Source organism: Lupinus angustifolius, chromosome LG06 (genome assembly GCF_001865875.1).
Source record: "Lupinus angustifolius cultivar Tanjil chromosome LG06, LupAngTanjil_v1.0, whole genome shotgun sequence".
Classification (NCBI taxonomy): domain Eukaryota; kingdom Viridiplantae; phylum Streptophyta; class Magnoliopsida; order Fabales; family Fabaceae; genus Lupinus; species Lupinus angustifolius.
In genome coordinates, this window is record NC_032014.1 from 7,616,330 (window position 1) to 7,634,177 (window position 17,848).

Here is a 17,848-nt window from a genome sequence, read left to right on the forward strand (position 1 = left end):
GGTATATTAACTATGAATTGAATTTTCCATAAATCAATTTCTTTTCTGACATACAAATTAAAACACTCTAAAAAAGAGAAGAAATCCAGTAAGAGCAAGCTCATTATTTACGAAATGTAGTTTCTTACATGCTGCATACACAACAGTGCAACTGCTTCCAAACTTGCAAGTGGTATGAATATCATACTAAACATGCTGTTACTTCAATCTGCTTTCTGCAATGTGATTTAATTAGTATTTTATGGTGCTAACCTCTGCTACATTTTGAGCAGGAAGCTAAAATGCCTCAAGTTGGAAAGTGACGAGGCAATCTTCTTCACGAAGCAACACGTACAGCAACATTACCACTCCTAGAACTGTTTCTCAAACCAACATTTCTCACACCTTTCCTCATTGTTTGGTCACTTTGTTTTGTGGTTTCACTATTTTTGTTTCCTTGGCTGCTTTGCCGTTTTGCTCCTTCACTACTCTCTGATGCTCTATGTTTTTGCGAAGTAACCTTTGCTCGTTCTTTATTTTCAGAAGCATGATTAGAATGACAGCTCCGGTTCGTTGATGGAGCAGGAGAAATCATCAAACTAGCTTCAGATGCATTAGTTTCAGTTATCTCATGGATTGAAAGACTACATAGTTCGGTTGCTGGTACAGATTCATCAGCTGATTGATCGTTTCCCATCTTCAATTTTGAAGACGATGCTGCTTCTGCTTCACTCCTTGGACATTTTGGTTTATATTGTACACTCTTACTTCTGGTGCTATTTGATGCAGCCTGAGGTTGAGAGGGAAATCCGAGCATCAAGTAGTTTATTTCAAATAGAGAAAGAAAATGAAGAAAAAACCAAGAGTTTGACCCATTGCTAAATCTAAACGAAACCAGGTCAGTAAAGACAGAACCACTAGGAAGGTCTCATGAGTGTATATTTGCCAATTGCAATGAATCACAATGTATGTCATACACTAATTCACACAATAAAAAAACAAGCTGGGAAGAGTCATAAAGCATTTACCTTAGCCCCATGTGATTGTGAAGGTAAAGTCGCACGATAAAATGAAGGCATAGGTGTTGCTTTAAAGTTAAGGCTCTTCCTAAGTTTTTTAATTTCAGCTTCTTTCTTTTCCTGCATAAACAGATGTAAAATGTCATGAGTGTCTTCAAGCTCAATAAGAAATGCAAATAAGTGGAATCAAGTTCACGTAGTCAACACTATAACAGACCCTCTATAGATTATTTTCCCCATTCTGTATTGTTATCAACATCTTATACCGTCCGTCATTGATTCTTTTCGGAGGCCTTAGAATCCAAGGTAATTGAAAGACATAACAAATCCTAATTAATCTTTTTGGTGGAATTTGATCCTCAAATTTTTGACAAAAGGAGTATGACAAAGTCTGGACCAATCCTTGAAGGAAAAAAAAAGGTGGCCTAGTACACAAGGCTCCCACTTAGTGGGGTCTGGGAATAGTAGATGTATGCAGTTTTACCTGCAAACAGGTAGACTATTTCCAGGATTTGAACCTGTAAACTCATAGTCACTAAGCAACAACCTTATCCTTGCACCAATCCTTGAAGAAAATAGTTGAAAATAACAGAGGGGTGTAATGTACCAATTGAATAGCAAATGTAACAGTAAATAGTCAATTGAAAATTGAAACCACATTAACAACCTCCTTGGTAAGAATCATTTACAATCTTTTATAGAACCTTCAATCACAATATAATGGATTTCACACTTAGATCCCATGTATATTAAACTTCATGGCACAGCTTCTCAATGAGATCCAGATCTAGTGCTCAATGGCATATCTAAATAAATTAAATTAAGTTCTATTGCATGCGATGCAACCATCATACGTTGTCCTATTCACCCACACCAATGTGACCTTTTCCCTCTGACACAGAAGTTGACAGAAAGAAGTAGAAACACATTTGAAATCTATGTGATTTTTTTCAAGTTACATTGATTTGAAAATTGTATAACATGTGCTTATATTAAGATCCAGCAACCAGATATTATAATGTGCATGCCTTCACAGAAAACTGGAAGGTATTATTAGTTGACTTAGATATACTACCTGTGATATTGCTTGCATTTGATTAATCTCTGCTTCCTTTGCATGCATTTTTTCTTCCAACTTTAAGTAGAACTAATTTAACAGGATCAGAAAAATAAATTAACAATAATACAATCTAACAAAACAAGATTCTAAAACAATAGCATTTCACTTGCCTCTTTCCTTCTTTCTGCTCTTTCACTACATTTAAAGTTGAAAGATGCAGCCCTTGGCCTTACATCAGCCTTTGTTGAATCGAAAGCTCGGTACAGCCTATGGAACATTATTATATTAGTCTTATATTAGTCTCATATTAGAAAGAAGGAAAATGGAACTTTAATCTGTACATAATATGCTCAGAAACCTCTCTGATTCTTGAACTCCTTTGGAATCAGTTTTCAAGACAGAAGGTTGAGATTCTGCAGCCTTTTTCACTCTCAATACTTTTTCGCTATCAAAATTAAAAGTATGTTAGAGGTCTGAAAACGTGAAGCACATAACATTTTTAGCTAATAAACAACAAATACCTTTTGCTCTCGCGAATTAGTTTCTTGGCGCTTCTAGAAACCTGCATACAAAGGTCCATAAATTAAGAGAAATACACGACAACTCACAAGCCATTTATATATGAAGAGTAATCATTGATTGTCGAGAAAAAAAGACGAGAGTAATCGAATACCATAAAAATATAAGACAAACAAATCAACCAATTATCCTTCCAAATCTTTTGTTCCTGAAGTACACTGAAGTTATTCAAATTCTTACTTCTTTGGCATTTCTCCTCGAGGAACAGGTTGTTGGAACTGCAAGTTTTGGTAAACTCTTTTCCATATTCGTTCTCCTTTCAGGATTCTTAGGTGATCTAGACGAAGTGCTTTTCAGAACTCCAGCATTGTTGACTTCAGAATTTAACCCAGGCTCAGTCTTCATCAATAAAGTACACTTAAGTCACCCCAGAGTATAATAAGCAAGTTTATATAAGTGCAGAATATAAACCATACAGAAGTAAAAGATAATAATAGGAAAGGATAAGGCTCTGGTTCAACGAAAACATAAAGATCTAAGCCCAAAAATATATGCTGTTATTATTGTAATCTTAATGTGCTGCTTTATTGTGTTTTCACTATATCCTATTTCCATGGACAGAAGAAAGAATATTACTTCATGCTTGAGAATGTGTACCTTTGGAGAAGGATATGAATTATCATGCAAAATTGCTTTCTCAGCATCCGGAGCTGATTCATTTTCTGTCATACTCATGTTTCTTGATGTTTCATCAGTATTTTCGTTATCGTTGTCAACCTTTTTCACTTCTGTAACCACCTCATCATTTGTTGAGAGTAACTTGCCTCTTTCATTTTCAAAATTATGAGCTTCATCCAGAGTAATAGTTTTACTAGTAACTTTCTCTAAACCATTAGAAATGTTCATAGAAGATTCCGTGAGCGGACTTGAAAATGAAAGCATTGTGCACTCTGATATTGCATCTTCTCTTGCATATCCAATCACTCCATAGTCTCCATGATAATCTGAATCTGAACTAACAGGGATGTCACCAAATTGAACATAGTACCCATCATTTGGCTCAAATTCCTCTTGGGATCTTTGTTCAACATAATAGTCACTTTCATCTTGCACAAAACCCTCTTGGAACCTTTGTTCAAATTGAACATAATGGTCATCCACATTTTGCTCAAAACCATCTTCAAATCTTTTTTCGATTGGAACATAATGTCGATCTTCATTTGGCTCATACTCCTCTTTTGACCCTTGATCAAATTGAACATAACCATCATTTGACTCAAAATCGTCTTGGTTTCCAATTCTCTCCGAGCCATCATTTTCACTGGTTGATATATCTGATCTGTCATGACCTGCAGACGGAATAATACCACGAAGGCCCTTCTTCTTGAAATGAGCTTCAAAATATGCTTTTTTCTCAGTAACTGAACCTGGTTTTGAACACTTCTCAACCTCCTCCAAGTACCTATTGTGAGAGAAAGAGGACCTACGTTCCCAACATAAAGGTTCATTTTCAAATCTTCCAAAGGAGATAGAGCCAGAATGTATAGAATCTGCCTGCATTTTTGGCAAGGAAGAATCACAGCAGCAGCATCAGTCAGTGGAAAATGTCAACACTGTTGCACTTTTTTAGCATTACTATTAACAGTATCCAATTCAGTTAATTCTCATTATATTGTTCCTTCCTTTCAGATTTTTTCTTCCAATTATGCCGTTCACCTTGTATGGACATATCTTAATATGTATATTATATATTGTATCTTCTCCAAGTTTATAGGAAGAAAGCATCTGATAATATATAAATAATTACATACATGGAGATGATTTCTTTATGTGGTTTAATAAATCACACAGATATGAATTTTTCCATAAGATATAAATCTTGGAAATTAGTACTGAAGTAACTGAACAAAATGTATGCAAATTAGAACAACCCTCATGAAAATGATTTGGTATATTAAACTAAAGGGAACATCAAATACGGATAAACATTACACTATCCAACTCTAGCCTTCAATTAATTTTAGAAGTAATAATTCAGATCAATGATACCCCAATTTATCTGACAATAGCACGAGGGTAATTCCCACAAAACCAACCCATGTTCAATGAAAACTACCCTAACATAAAAGTATGTATTTTCCTTCCTCCATTCTTCTGCTAATTGGATTGAATGAAGTTTTGAAACAAAAATGCGATTTTAACAACTGATTTTGGACAGTTTCTTGTGACAACTAATATTGTAAGAACTACAGTGCAAAACATGTTGAGAGAAATAACACTGCTTGCGATAAAAATTGTTGTCCTAAACTAAACCAAACAAAACAAAACAACAGTATGCATGATTGAAGATCATAACTGGACTTGAAAGTGAAACAATAGATCCACGCTAAAATCAACAAAAAGATGAAAACAGTAACCTGAAAGTTAATGCTAAATGATTCTTCAACCTCCCCGGCCATAACTCTCACTTTTTAAATCACAAGCCAGAAGCAGAATCAACAACTGGGCCAAATGATCATTCTCATCCTATAAGAAAACAAAAAGGCACTCTTATTAGTGGAAAAAATCAGTATATCAAAAACCAGAAACAATTACACAAAAAATACTTTTATTATATAAGCTACAAATTCTACCTAAATATCAGACAAACAAGACATAGAAACTCATGAGAAAAGTGAGAAGCAAAAGTGTTAGAAACTTGGAATTTAAGCACAAAGAATGAGAACCTTGTATCCGCAGAGAATACAAAAAAATATTAGATGCAAGCAACAACCACCTTGAAATTCAAGAAAAACCCGTTTTAGAACTATTGAAATGAAACAGTGTCGGAATCTAACAATGCCCAAGAAGGAAGGATGTTAGGAAGCCAGAAAACACGTGACACAGCATAACCCAATAATGCTTCCTAGTTGCCTTTTAGATCCTAAGTTTGGTTCTCAAGTAGCGTGTCTGGTTTGGTTTCACACTTGAGTTTAGTCACTTCAAAAGTGTATTGTCAAATCTAATAATTCAGATACATAAACGAACGAAAAAAATAGGGTATAATAATATAAGCCATACTATAATCATGTGCTGGTTGTCTTATTTTGTCTTCTTTTGGTTGTACAATTGAACAAGCTGTTTCCCACGCTCCTGATCAGTGCCCCCATCAACGGATAACAAACCATTAGGCTCGAAATTATGTACTGTTAACAATATTCAAGATGATAGTCATGCGTTTATTAAATTAATTAAAATGATGTTTGTGAAAAGAAAAACCTGAGTTACCAATACGTCTCATTAATGAAACGTTTTTTAAAATGACCAAATTTTATATGAATACCAAACTAAATTTCTTATACTTTTAATACAGAGATTATTTTATATTTGCAAAGAGGGGTTAGGGCAGGTGGGGACTGCGCCTGAATTTTTATTTTCAAATTTAGTTCAATTTTTTTTTGTATCTTTTATTACAATATATTTTTTATACTTTGTGCAATTTGTATGATCTTTTTAAAAATCATAGATAATTGATCAAGTTTTTTATATGTATGTTGATATTGTTTATAATATCATGTTCATATAAGTTTACACTTTAAAGAGAGTTTGATGATCACATGTTATTTTTGTTAAAATTTGCTCCAAAAATCCTAAGATCCTATGAATTTTTATAAATTATTTAATATTGATAACATATATATTTTTATGCAAAAAAATCATACCCTATAAATTTCAACAAATAAGAGAGAATTAATTTGAAATTATAACATTTTATTGTTGATGTTGTTAGTTATTTATGCATGAAAAACTCTTAACCATATCTAAATTAAGTATAACTTTGACAATACGGAAAAAGTGAATGCATATTATTTACTTGTCTGAGTCATTCGTCTTATTTTAACTATTCTAAATTAGCTACTCCAATATTTTCAACAACAAAGAGAACCAAATAAAATTATGTAGTGAGATAGGAGATGAATTTTTTGTAGACAATATAGTGTTTTGTCTTGAAAAAAAAATAACTTAATTTTTTTTACTCATAATTCAATCATTGATGATTTTGATACTTTAAAAGAATGAATAACATCACTTTAAATGAATGCACATTTTTATTTAACATATTTAATTATTAATTATTAATTATTATTACTTATAATTAATATATTATTTTGAACCTTTAAAATAATTATGTATATTTCTTTATATTTTTTACTAAATTAATCTTAATTATAAAATATAATTAAATATTGTTGTCCCTCTTAAACTTTGCATCAAGATTCGCTATTATTTTGATTTAGAAAAATGTGTTTTGATGATTTGAGTTCTATATTTAAATACATTACCAATAAAAGTATATTTAGCTAAATAAATATTATTTGGATCGTGTTATTAAAATTAAATTGGTAATAATTTATTCGTTCATGTAACATATTTTTACTTTGTTTGATATATATATATATATGGTCAATTGAAAAAAGAAAAAAAAAACACAAACATAAAATAAAAACTATTGCAGCGGAGTCAGATCGATTTGGAGAATGAGCAGAGCTGCTATAGGAGGAGAATCCCAAATATTTAGACCCACAATGGATCTCATATAAAGTTTCGACATATTATCAACCAACATATTTCCTTCTCTATAGATGTGTTGAAAATTAACATCTCAATATCTCTCGAGTAAACCACTAATATTATGCAGCACATTAGCTTTAGAAAATCACTTTCCACAATAACATGCCGCTAACTCAACTGCCAAGTCAACTTGAGACCATGTTAATGGCTAGCAGCTCAGCTTGAATATGAGTACCATTTCCAAAATTAACACTGAATCCAGACAACTAAAGGTCGTCATTGTTATGAATGATGCCACCTCCTTTGATCGAGTGGTCATAAAGATTACAACTACCATTCACATTCAACTTGACTCTACCGAGCTCAGGACGACTCCAATAGACACTAGGAAAAACTACAGTAGTCGATATAATATCAATGGTGCACTAGTCTCTGAAGTCATGGTGCAAGTTTCGAGAGACAAAAGAGATATCTCATAGCGTATTGCCAAAAACAGACTGGTTCCGCCACCGCCAAGATTATAAGATGCTCACTAGGAATAGACGCCCGTTAGGAAGTCTAGCATGAGTCGCCATCCAAGAAGTGAAGGATTGATTATTCCAAAAAGTTTGGGTATTGAAGCCTAGACGATGCCAAAAAAGAACTAAGTCTCTGCAATCTCTGAAAGTGTGAAATAGATCTTCACTAGTGGCTGTCAAGTGTCTCCTGAAACGAAAATAATTAGTAGGTAAAGAATTATGAACAAAAAGCCAAAGGATAAACTTAACCTTTTCAGGACCTAAATTCTCCAAAGCCAATCCCAATGCCAAATGGAAGGGTTTTCAGCACTATTACAACATAACGGTGCTTGAAAACATAATGAATTTTTATATATATAATACAACACAATGATTTTTGTCATTTCTATTTATTGCTTTATTAGTGAGATATTGATATAGTAGTATAAGGTAATAATTACACCTTAAACTTTAATTTTGATAAAATTGGTTCCATCATAAAAATAATGTTAAATTACTAATATTAGAAAATTATCACGTATACATTTTATTCTAATCTCAACTATCATATTATTATTAATTAATTTTGTTAGTTTAGTATCAATATTATTGGATTGGCATTTTTAACTCTTGAATTGACTATCATCATCTTATCAATCAATTTGTACTTTTACAACAATTTTTTCTGACAAATAATGTTGACTAATATACTACTGTGTTGTTATTATTGTGAGTTTGATGACTAATACTTTCTTGTTAACTTATTAGTAATTTAATATTATTTTTATGTAAAAATAAGTTTCACAAACATATAAACATAAACTTAAGGTGTAATTAAAAGAAAACAAATAATTCTTAATGATTACTCATAATAAAATTCCTTATGCACTTTCCTAAGGTGTAATTGAAAAAAGAGCATGCTTGTAATTCCAGCATTATTATTCTTGAGAAGGGAAAGAAATGCATCCCTCCTTATTCCTGAATTGATTTATACCCTTTAAAAATATTTTAAACGTGTTTATGTGTTTAAGATAACGTGGAATTGGCTAAAATCGTTTTATTTTTTCGTCTTGCAATTGTAAGTGTTATACATTAATAAAACTTCTATTTCGGATTATTATTTAATAATTAATAACTGTTTGAATGAAAAACGTAGAAATGATGAGATGAAAAAAAAAAAAGGTTTTGAATGCTATCCACTTTTTGAAGGAATGATGAGACTTTGGACTGAACCAATGATGTTCCGCCCGTGGACTTGGGTCCATGCCTTTTCCAAGAAACAATAGTTTTTTTATTAAGCCATCAAGTGAGACTTTTAGTTTTGGCCCAAAAAATGATGATGCTGATAGAGACAAACAAGGGATCTGTCCATGGACCCTATGTGTCCCAAGTAGCATGCATAAAGCTTGTGTTTGTAGAAAAAACAAATAACACGTTTTTCTGTTCTCTTGTAAAAATATAGCTAAGGATTGCAAAAGTAAGGTATGACCATAGATTAGACGCTATCACATAAGAATGATATATCTCCTCTAAATCATGGTACACCCTAAAATAAATAATGTGTTTATTAATAATTAATTTACTAGTAATATATGTCACTTCCTTATGAATAAATTTTTTTAGTAAGAGAATATAATATTACTTTATAGAGAAAGATCATACTCATTCTTATTAAAAATATTCAAACTCAGACCAATCTAAAATATAAATCAAAATTCACTCAAAAATTCCGAAACTGCAAACACTAGTTCAGATGGTATTGGACTAATTTTTATAAAACCAATAGATTCAATTTTTTATTCCAATTTAAAGAAGATCTATTCAAATTGAACTAATACTTATTACATATATACAAGTAAAAAAGAGGATTTTAGTCATGATCTAATTATTATTGATATTTATATTTATTTATATGAATTTGATACTTTGAAAATGTAATGAACTTGTTATTTTGAAATATGTTTTTATGTGAATTAACAGTTTAAAAATATACTAGACTTATTATATTTATTTATTAAAAAGTTGAACCAAATAGAAATCATTAATAATTTTTGAATTGAATGACTTAATGTAAATCAACCTACTATTGATGGAAGAAGGATATTAAAATTATGCCCAATTTGCATAAACTTATACACAATATCTAAAGAAAAGAAAAATCTCATTCTATTATATTTTCTTTTAAAAACATTGCTTCTCTTCTCTTTCTTGTCCATTACCCTAACAAACATTACTATAATAATGGTATTGGTGGCATTGAGAAATCACCAGCAGCCTATATACTTAGGCAATCTGCATATGAAATGGATTAAAACAATGATAAAAAGGCTATCTCCGAAATGTATTAACTCTGGACATGCTTTTAAGGATAGTTGAGCTTGCACCAATTTCCCTGAGTGGTTTCTCAGTAAATCTAATTAGGTTGTAAGCTGAGGCACCTAGTATGGCCCCAAGAAAGGGTCCAACTATATAAAGCCAGAATCCATCGAAAATGTGCATCACCACTGCAGGTCCAAGGCTTCTGGCTGGGTTCATGGATGCTCCTGATACAGGCCTGCATGACATTATCACACTAGGTTAAAATGGTACTATGGACTTAATAGTTACTAAACCTTTCTTATGGCCTAAAAGAAATTGCTATATAATTATTTTTATATCTAACAATACATTAATAATATAATTTAGTGTTGAATTACCCTGCAATGAAGACATCTATTAAGACTGTCATACCAACAGCAATCCCTGCCAATTCTCCAATCTGTTAAAAAACAAAACCATATATATAAAAAGAACATTAGCTGTTTGGAATATTTTAATAATGAGGTATATATTTGGAATCTCCAAATAACAAATCACATTTTTGATAAATGATACATAATAGGTTGTCTCAAGCAAATGACCTAGGAATATCAATAATAGTCTAACTGGATAAACCACACAAGCGAACACAAGTATACGACATTACATTTTAAAATCATAAAGAAGTAGGTTTATGAATTCTTCTGCTTATGTGTTTCTTATTGTTTTGCCCATGTAAGACTTTCTTACACACTAAATTTTAAATAATTATTTCTTAAGTGTATCATCCACATGTGTGTGTATTATTCTGGAACATAAATTTTTCTCAGTATTTGACGATGTTATGAAGAATCCTACTAGCGCTCTCCATCTTACTAGCTTGTATCATTGTTGTCCATCATCTACAACATAGATCTTGTTAAAATTTGACGATCATGGGAAGCACATAGCAGAAGAAAAACATATATAATGGGCTAAGCAAATAAATCACACAATTTGATCAAACACCAACAAAAAACTATATAAAACCAGGTGCATAAGGTAATTCATTAACATGCTTTTCAATTTATCATATTTTATGTATGACTTAATTCACTCACCAGATTCCTATCTGTCTATATGTAACAAGTTAACAATGAAAAAATAAATGTAATAGTGTAGATATTTGTCCAATAGTCATCCACCATGTCATAGTATTGAGTTTATACAAAATAGAAATTAGGGTTAATTTATTGTCCTCATGTCCTAAGTCAATCATATCCCACCAAATCACATAAAAATATTATTTTTATTTTTTATAATTTTCTTTTTAAGTATGTGTCAAATTTTCATTGGATTGGTACACAATGAGACAAAAAAGTGGGACGTCTTATCCCATTTTAAAACCTAAAGCAAAAAAAGGTAAGAACCAGGATCCTGTATCCCAAAATTCTCCACAATCATATACTATCAAATAGTATAAAAATGTTATTGTATATTTTTTTATTTTTCCTTTCATGTAGGTGTCAACATTCAATTAGCTCGGGACATAATAAGACATAAAAAATGGGACAGTATTCATAAAGAGACCGAGTATACTAACCGCTCTATTATCTGTGGAAACCGCGGAGACAACAAACATCAAGAGAAATGAAGTGAGTATCTCTAAGATAAAAGATTTCAAGTGAGCTCCTACTGGTACCGTTCCGAAGTAACTATTCTCATCTAAATCATCATACAGAAGGTACAATGTCCCACTTGCAAGAATAGATCCTAGCACCTGTGCAATAAGATACAAAGGCACCTGCACCAATCGTTCATACAACTTCAGCACAAAACCAAATGCAACAAAACTTATTACATATTTTCAATACATAATTAATAAACCAAATGCAACTATGTGAGTAGTGAAGAAATAATAGCATGCCTGTTTCAAAGGGAAATGACGATAGATGGCAAAGCTAACGGTGACTGCGGGATTAAAATGAGCACCAGAAATGTGACCAAGAGCATAGACTAAGATCATCACCGTTAGACCCCATACTACACAAATTCCAGGAAATGTTATAGTCCCTTTACTCCCTTCCAATTTATTCAAAACCACCACGCTACACCCTGCAAATACTAAGAAGTATGTCCCAATCACCTCTGCAATTACCTGTATAGTACACACATATTTCTTTCTTTATTTTTCTCACGAGTAATATAACTACCAAATTCAATTCACTCTATGCATCTGCATATATGCGTATGTACCTTTTGTATGATTTGAACTACTTCAGGAGAACCGCAAAACCCTGACTCCCTAGATCCTCCTTCTTCCATCTTAGTGATCTCGTCGGTAGACATGTTCACATAAATTACATTACACTTATCGCTTCTTTTCCTTCTTTCTTTATTTGATTATGATAAGAAGATTTAGCTTTGTCTATAAGATGATTGAAGGTTTCGGCTAGTCATTAAAACTGACTTAATAATAAGAATCGATTTTGGATATTGGTGGTTTAGCTATTTTCAGGAGCAACCGATGGAGGTAAAAGCGTTCACACTCACCATCAAGCTTTTAACTGAAATAACTACCACAACTTCTCCTTAATTCAATGTTGTACACATGTATAGCTAATTCATTTTTAATGGTAATTTTAACTGTTGGATGTAGTGCACCCAAAGAGAATTGTTTTTTATCCTTATATATTCATGTTGGAGCTATCAGACTTAGTGCATGTTTGGTTGAGTTTAGATTATATAAATTTAACTCATTTTTATAAAAGTAAACTTCTTTTACTGCTTTAACTTGTTTGGACACCTAGATTAAATTAAAAAAAATACTTGTTTTTTAAACTAAATAAGCTCAAAAAACAATACAGTATAAGGAGCTGTTAGATTATTTTTCGGTGATTATGTTCCAACAATATAACACTTTTCTGGTCTTGCCTCTCCACAGACAACTCCATTCAATATTATGTATCAAGATCTTCCTAAATATGTTCAATTAAAATATATCATTTAATAAATAAATAAAATTAATATTTTTATATTATATGTAATTCTACAATATATAGGCAAGTATTTTTTTGGATCCTATTCAAATAATATTCCCTCTCTTCCACAGTGGAACTTGAATTCGGTTCACAGGCTTACCGGGACACATATTTACCGTTTGGGAATTGAATTTGGACCACCTTTGTCTAAATAATAGAACTTAAACATATTTTTAGTTCTGGTTAGTTTTAATTATTGATAACAATATTTATATTCTCAATTACTGTAATATTTAATATTTATTACGATTTGTCTTTATCACTAAAATAAATTAATATTTTATTTAGCATTTTGACATGTTTCCATAATCATGAAAATTTTATTACAAAATTTATTTTATTTTTAATAATAGACAAATAATTAATAATAAACATTAAAATTTGAAGCACATTATAAATGTTGATGATAAAGCACAAACCATTTTTTCGTATAAATTACTCATAGCTTTTAAGTAATTTACCATGTGTAAATGATTTATTTTAGATCATCCAAACAAAACAAATTAGATTAAAATTAACATACATAAAAATGGACACATTATTATTTGAATAGGTTATAGTCATAACAGAATATAATGATAGACAATTGTAATTGAAATTTTTTATGGCTATGCCAATTATAACCACAATCTATTTTTATGTATAGTTGTGACTTGTAAATTTATATTGCAAAATTTCTGTTTTATTCCTTCATTGTGTCTCAAATGTAAACAGTATTGAGATTAGTGATTAAGGTCATCCATAATATCAAGACATAGAAAAACCTACTAAGAACAAAAAAATGTTCCTTTCAACTCCCAAACTCCACTTCAATTTTTTGACATTTAGAAACTTAAATCGCCCAAAACAATTGGGTTTTTACAAAAAACACCATTGGGCTAGTAGTTTAGAATTTGATCGAAATCCAAATCCATAAGTTTATTCATCCTGTTTTTTCAACAAGAAACTCCTACGTTTAATTTATTGTCAATGCCCAATGTTTCATTCTGTTTTTCTAGAGCCCAACGTATAAAGTAAACTAAGCATATACCCCAGCCACTGAGATACACTTGATGATGAGGAATTGGATTTTTGAGGTTATGCCTGTAGCGTATCCTGTTGTGAACCTCCAACAAAAAGATTAAGATTAAACCTCCAAAATTGTGTTTTGTAGAAATTTAGCAGACAACATATTAGGTGCTAAGTCGCTAACAAATGATTTTTTGATATAGTCCCTAACAACCTTAAATATTTGTCAACCTGGAGGATTAATAATTAATGTGATCGGCACATTAATCACAAGAAGAACTATAATTAAATTGGGCGACATTTAAGTCTAAGGAACAACATGAAAGTTCTTGCTAATGACTAACGTGTGCCCGTCTCTAATTCTATCATGATGAATTTGAGGATTTACTACTTAAATATCACTATATTTTCATGATTGAATTAAATAATACTATTATGTTAAGGTTATTACAAAGGTTACTTTAAAACAAAAAGAATCTAAAATAGTAAACTTTAACATTTTAATGTATTAAATGTGGGGTTTCATTTATAACTTTTTATTTCGACTTCTTAATTAATGAAATCTATATTTATCAACAAAGTATTAATCTAATAGTATAAAGTTTATTAGATTCTTAGAATAACTAAAATGTTAAATGTTCAATTTTTGTGAGTAATACTTATTAAAAAGAATAATAATATAATACACCCGAAAATGATTAATTTCTTGACCAGTAAGTGAATACCTAGTAACAAAAAAATCCTCATTTTAACACGTCATTATATATCATCAGAAAGGTGGATCAGTCTGATTTAGAAAAATTTATGAGATACGTACTTATAAATTATTCAAAACCAGATTCAATCACCCAATAAGCTTTGGTTTGTACAGAATCTAAGGTTCTTCTTTCCATAATCAAAGTTTTTTTCCTTTTATTTTCCCTGTCCTTGTCGAACTTAACCCGCTAACCTTAATGGTCCCATGCACCATTAGTCCACATCAACCCATGCGGTTCATGTCCGTGGTTCACCCGACAAACACCATCACCTTTCTCCTTCTACTTTCATTGGTTTTTGTTTCCATTCATTTATTCTATTGTGAAGCACCACTTCGATATATATTTTTGGTCCAACCCTCTCCCCTTTCTCTTTCCTTCTTCCAACTTGTGCAGAATACTATTGGATATATATATATCCTACTCTTCAATCAATATCTTATCCAGAAAATGATGTCACTAGAAAAATATACACATTTCTTTTATTTTCACCTGAATAAATTCTGCACCAAAAATAAGTAAAGTTGGTTATAGACAGATTTAATGCTGAAAAGATTTTTGCATTTGGTTTCAAAATATATAGAATATTGTGCCATATACTTTCATTGGAGACCCCAAATGCACTGTTGTTAAAACTGTGTCAGTTATCAAACTGGTCAGGATACTGATATAGTGGTACATTAGTTCAATCTGCTGTTCACTAATTAAATTGTATATCATTTAAACCGGGCATATCTGCTTATATTTATAATATATATAAACCTATAACAAAAAAATTTCAAATAGGTAGATACTCAAATTTATAATCCATATTTATACTCTTCTTAAAATTCACATAAACAAACAACTTTAAGTCTTTAACAAATTCAAAGTTAAATTACAAAATATATATCAATCCAAAAGTATCACTTAACAACCACAAAATATAAAAAATATAAATAAATGACACAAGTTCACAACTCACTCTACAAAAAACAAATAAATTAGAAGTTTTAATATTTAACACAAAGAAGTCAAAGTTGTCTCCTATCGAGATTATATTTTTGCACCAAATCCTATCTTCAGACAATTTACACAAATGTCATTGAGATTACATACGAATGTTAATAACCAAAATGTGTAATTTAAGTATGTCTTGGAAGCATGTGCCTTAAAGTATTGAAGAAGAGGTGAAAAATGAGTCACATTATAATGAGTTTTTAAATTTTAAGATTTTTTAAAAAAAGAATATGTGTATAAACTGGTCGGTTCACCGGTTTTGACGAGTTTTAATAGTTGATGGAACGCCCAAATGTATGCTTCAATAACAAGCCACGCACACGAGTGTAGCGCCATATATTACTATATGTTTTTCCGTTTACACAATTACACCCCAACCATTTTCTTCCTAATTACCTCACTAGTACAATTGTATTTATGTCACATATAACCAACCGTTTTCACCACCACTATTTTTATTTTCGAACTTTTAGGTAGAAAGCTACATAATACGATTTGTTTCATTAAACTTTATATGATTTGATGTAGAAACGCTTTTTTTACATTCACATGAATGTAATTAGTTAAGCACCAACAATTCCATCTACAATGTTCTTTATATATTGTCAGACGTACACATGCGAAAATAGTTCATTTCATATATAGTTGTGAATATAAGCATTAATTGAGATATATAACATACGATGCAATGTAGGGACCAGTTTATCTACAGAAGAGTGATATTATTATTATTACCACCCTCACTTAGTCAAAGTGTCACACACATTTGGATGAACAGAAATTACTTATCCTGAACTATGTTTATTTTACTGTCCTGAACCAATTAAAATACTACTTTTATTTTAATTTTTTTATTCATATGTTAATATGTAATTAACCCAAAGTAGTAAATGAGACACAATTGATGACATATTATCCTTGTCCCATTTGGATAGGTATAAAACTTGAAACACAGCCCCTGACCAATTATGGTTGATGTGAAATTGGGGTCCCATTTGATTCCTTCTCTATTCAAAAGGAAGAAAAGCTCTAAATGAATAACCTAAAACTCAAAGCTCATACAGCCTGTGAATTCGCTCAACTTCATTCTTAGTAGTCCCTACCTTAGTTGTAACTCCATCTTCTCAAATCTCCAAGCTTTCTTATAATTTTATTCTGCTTTCACTATTTTCATTCCATGCAATAATACTCACCAACACTCAATGTTTGGCTTTCATCACTGTTAATTACACATATCTCTAGCATCCACATGAACTCGGTATGGGTATCCACATGTGCATGGACCACAAGGCATCGCTTTTGCAACGTGTGCAATTTATGTAAATGATTATTACATTTTACTACTTGTTATTGACCTCTTGTCTATATCAAAGAAATGACAACCAAATTTGGTCCATGCATATTAGTGGTTGATGTATATACTCATCGATTAATTTGTAAAATACAAAGAGTCCATATAGAAATGACAACAGGCGAATTTAGGGCAGTTTGAAAAACTTGGACCAGACCATTCATGTCATAAAATATATAATATTAGTGTCACTTTCGCAATCTCCTTAGTCCTTTTTTCACTTTGATAAAACGAGATCTAAGTAATCTCTTTTTTAAAATAAAACCTCTCTTAATTTCTTCATTCCCTAGGGGAAAAAGATTTTTCATCTTATTTTGAATAAAGAATTTCTTCTCCATCAAAACTTACTTGTCCAATAATGGGGTCACAATTGTTAAAGGACCGTGATATTACTATTGTCACAATCTCTATAATCAAATACTACACTTGAAATAAATACAAAATGATCATAATTGGATTGTAATTCAAAACCATGGAGTGACTCTAACCCAAAATTGCTAAGGTAAATCTTCACATAGATACATGGAGTAAGTCTAGCATGAAAAGAAGGAAACTAACAACATTTAAATCAGCCTTAGCTAAAATAATAAGATTACTTGTCCCAAAAAATCTATGTTTTCATGTCTTAAGCCAATCACATTCTACTAAGTAATATAAAAAAATTATTTTCTATTTTTTGATTTTTATTTTTTATTAAGTGACATTTTTTAGTTGGATTATGATACCATTGAGACACAAGAATAAGACAGGTAATATCTATTCTAACTAACAATCCATCGATTATGTCTTAAA

General features: G+C 31.0%; 2 protein-coding genes across 7 annotated transcripts; both read right to left on the reverse strand.

Annotated features, from left to right (window-relative positions):
* LOC109349466 (protein WVD2-like 7) lies at positions 69 to 5,587 on the reverse strand. 6 transcript variants are annotated; one of them, XM_019590280.1, is made up of 11 exons: positions 5,354 to 5,567; positions 4,995 to 5,103; positions 3,728 to 4,131; positions 3,235 to 3,694; positions 2,818 to 2,976; positions 2,580 to 2,620; positions 2,417 to 2,503; positions 2,229 to 2,325; positions 2,074 to 2,145; positions 1,008 to 1,118; positions 69 to 769 (listed from the first exon to the last, which is right to left on the reverse strand). In XM_019590280.1, exons 2-11 carry the CDS (start codon positions 5,034 to 5,036, stop codon positions 317 to 319), a joined length of 1,926 nt encoding a protein of 641 aa, XP_019445825.1. In that variant the 5' UTR covers positions 5,037 to 5,103; positions 5,354 to 5,567; the 3' UTR covers positions 69 to 316. The 6 variants fall into 6 exon arrangements, with proteins under 6 accessions (XP_019445825.1, XP_019445824.1, XP_019445822.1 ...); XM_019590279.1 differs by having other exon boundaries at positions 69 to 621; positions 652 to 769; positions 3,235 to 4,131; positions 5,354 to 5,566; XM_019590277.1 differs by having other exon boundaries at positions 3,235 to 4,131; positions 5,491 to 5,587.
* LOC109349841 (probable aquaporin NIP-type) lies at positions 9,770 to 12,413 on the reverse strand. Its single transcript, XM_019590854.1, has 5 exons — positions 12,159 to 12,413; positions 11,830 to 12,060; positions 11,506 to 11,706; positions 10,322 to 10,383; positions 9,770 to 10,179 (listed from the first exon to the last, which is right to left on the reverse strand). The coding sequence occupies exons 1-5, from the start codon at positions 12,249 to 12,251 to the stop codon at positions 9,954 to 9,956; spliced, it is 813 nt and encodes a 270-aa protein (XP_019446399.1). The 5' UTR covers positions 12,252 to 12,413; the 3' UTR covers positions 9,770 to 9,953.

Excerpts from the sequence above, each read along its gene's own strand:
- LOC109349466 (XM_019590277.1), bottom strand. The coding sequence starts at position 5,036 with ATGGCCGGGGAGGTTGAAGAATCATTTAGCATTAACTTTCAG. Across the intron at positions 4,132-4,994 it reads CATTTAGCATTAACTTTCAG|GCAGATTCTATACATTCTGG; the intron begins GTTACTGTTTTC and ends CCAAAAATGCAG. Across the intron at positions 2,504-2,579 it reads CTAATTCGCGAGAGCAAAAG|CGAAAAAGTATTGAGAGTGA; the intron begins GTATTTGTTGTT and ends TAATTTTGATAG.
- LOC109349841 (XM_019590854.1), bottom strand. The coding sequence starts at position 12,251 with ATGTCTACCGACGAGATCACTAAGATGGAAGAAGGAGGATCTAGGGAG. Across the intron at positions 12,061-12,158 it reads TAGTTCAAATCATACAAAAG|GTAATTGCAGAGGTGATTGG; the intron begins GTACATACGCAT and ends TGTACTATACAG. Across the intron at positions 11,707-11,829 it reads GTCATTTCCCTTTGAAACAG|GTGCCTTTGTATCTTATTGC; the intron begins GCATGCTATTAT and ends CGATTGGTGCAG.